The 2717-nt window shown below is 47.2% G+C and overlaps 1 protein-coding gene across 1 annotated transcript; it reads left to right on the top strand.

Annotated features, from left to right (window-relative positions):
• The first annotated feature begins 273 nt into the window (after window positions 1-273).
• On the top strand, window positions 274-2360 carry LOC127211770 (phospholipase A2, membrane associated-like). Its single transcript, XM_051171814.1, has 4 exons — window positions 274-316; window positions 517-658; window positions 956-1065; window positions 2218-2360. Exons 1-4 carry the CDS (start codon window positions 274-276, stop codon window positions 2358-2360), a joined length of 438 nt encoding a protein of 145 aa, XP_051027771.1.
• The last annotated feature ends 357 nt before the right edge of the window (window positions 2361-2717 follow it).

Here is a 2717-nt window from a genome sequence, read left to right as displayed (position 1 = left end):
CCAGTCTGCAAGGAGGAATGAAGGAAGTGCAAGGGTGGTCCTGTTACTACACCATTCCTGTATGAGGACCAGTTCCACAGACCAGGAAAAGAAAGGAGATGACATGTGTGATACACGTTTGGAAGTCTCTCTGTGTGCACTCCATGCAAGAGCATGTCTGTGCTCTAGCATTGTTGAATCAGACAGCAGAATAGTGGCTGGGGCAGATAGAAGCTGAGATGCCCTGAAATGCACTGGCCTGTCCCTCTGTACATCCTTCACAGAGCTGAGAGCATGAAGGTCCTCTTGCTGCTGGCAGCTGTGATCATGGCCTTTGGTAAGTGCTGGCCCTGAACTTAGCAGATAACCTGAGGAGGGAGGCATCCTATCTCTGAGCTTTCTTTCTTGTTGCCCTAGCCTCTTGGTGAGAAGAGGAAGGAAGACACTTGTAGGGAGAGAAGCTAGCAGAGAGATGCATGTGGAGATGTAGCAGTGGGTTGGAACCTTTCAGAAGGACATTTCTCCATTTCTTTTCAGGCCCAATACAGATCCAAGGGAGTCTTTTTGAATTTGGTGAAATGGTACGGAGAACAACGGGAATTGTTGTATCACAATCTTACAGCTATGGATGCCACTGTGGCCCTGGTGGCACAGGATCTCCCAAGGATGCAACAGATTGGTGAGGCCACCCAGTGCACTTTATCCTCTGTAACTCTGGCTAAGAAGTGACTAGGTGAGAGCCAGCACCAGCTGCCTCAGTGTCCCTGTGAGGACTTGACAAGTTCAGAGCCAGTATCTCCTGCCTGATTGTGTGGGTGGATCCAGGCAGCAAAAGTCAACACATTGAGACCTCTGCTCTGGGCCATGCCTACATTCTTGAGTCTCCATGCTAAAGGTCAAAGGTCAAGGGAAATGCTAGGCCCCAGGCCTCCAGGACTGTGAGCAAGCAGCCTTAATATGACATGTTTCCAAACAGGTGCTGCTTTGCTCACAAGTGTTGTTACTATGATCTAGAGAAACATGGATGTAACACAACATTTCTCCACTACAAGTTCACCTCCGAAATGGGCATTATCAACTGTGCTGGTAAGAAAGACCCTGAGAGGCCAGCAAGCTTCCTTCACATGTTTGTTGATCATATGCATACTGGGGACTTCACTGGTGCAGGAGGAGAATCTACTAAGAACCTCACAGTCAAGTAGGAAGCAAAAGAAGTGATGAACAGGGTGGTGAAGACTCCAATAGGAGAGCAGACAAAGCCTTCACCGAGTCTGATGCTTGAGGTGGATCCTGCAAGCAGTGGTATCTAAGCTGAGTCCTAAAAGACTCAACACAATGTCAAGCCAGGTCTTCCCAGCAATTGTCTTGAGGTTTGTGTGCTCCAATAATAGGGACCTATTTTTTAGCAGAGCAGCAATAAGCACATTTGCAAAAAGAGGACTCACTCTAGCTGGAGAGGGAATGGACAGCAGGTAGAGGGACACTTGGTATATAACAACCACAGTAAGGTTGGAAAGATCTCACTCTGTAAGATTTCCAGAGAACTGTGTTGCTGGGTCTGGGCAACTTCTACAGCACATGATCAGCCCTGCTCCTCAGCCCCCATGTGCTGCCAGCACCTGAGCTTATACTATAAGCCAAACTAATGTTCCAAGGACCCTGGTCTCTGATGAGAGGTAGCCTCAAACTAGAAAACATAGGAGAAATGAATAGGTCCCAGAAGCTGCTTTGAATTCCACTTTTGGCTTTTCAGTCAGAATAAAGCTGCCTATAACTTAAGACCAAGGTATATGATGGATCATACAGGCTTTCACCAATTTCATCCATCTGGAAGCCTGAGACTGGGACTACTAACACAAGCCAACCTGGTAGCAGAAAGGTGGGGCTAGCACTGTAGCTCAGAGGGTAAGATACTATTTTAGCATGCCTGAGGGCATGGTGTCCATCCCTAGCACTGTATGAATTGGGCAAGATAAATCATGTCTACAATCTCAGAGTTCATGATGTAGAGACAGAAGGATTACAAGTTCAAGGTCACCTTCTGCCATTTAGAGAATGCAAGGCCAGGGTATGCTTCCCTGGATCTAATGTTTTAAAATGTGTGTGTGGGGGGGGGGTGCTAGAAAATGAAGTAAGCCTCTGGTAGTGGCATGTGTGGCTTCTGTGTGTCCCCATCAGATTGAATTCTTGGTTCTTATTAACAACTTGAGCTCAGAGTTTGTGTTCACCTAATTTCAGAAAACCAGGACTCCTGTAAGAAAGAGCTGTGCCAGTGTGATAAAGCTGCTGCTGAATGTTTTGCCAAGAACCTTAGAAGCTACTCTAATAGATACCGGTACTATCCTAAAGTGTTGTGCAATGGAAAGCCACCCAAGTGCTGAGAGAGCAGCCTTCTGAAACCCCTGCACATGGGCCTCCTCTAACATCTCTCTCAGCCCATCCATGTCCCCAAATGGGAAAGAAAACATCCTCTCCCACCCCAGTGGCAAGATGAGGTCCTTCTGTCCTCACTCAGAATGAGACACCAAAGCAGTTCATCAGGCTGATCCTTTCCCACCACGCCACTACCAACACATTTCCCCACTTCCACCTTCCCCTTTACAACCAACTTCCTCCACTACCTAAGAGAGTCCCTGGGCTGTCACAAATAAAGCCATGCATCAACAAACATGTGTCTTTTCTCTAATCTCAAAGTGAGCGTCTGATAGAAAGCATGCTTTCTAAATGTACCTGCCTTG

This window comes from Acomys russatus, chromosome 29 (genome assembly GCF_903995435.1).
Source record: "Acomys russatus chromosome 29, mAcoRus1.1, whole genome shotgun sequence".
Lineage (NCBI taxonomy): Eukaryota > Metazoa > Chordata > Mammalia > Rodentia > Muridae > Acomys > Acomys russatus.
Note: the sequence above shows the minus strand (reverse complement) of the source record. Positions and strands in the feature narration are given on the sequence as shown.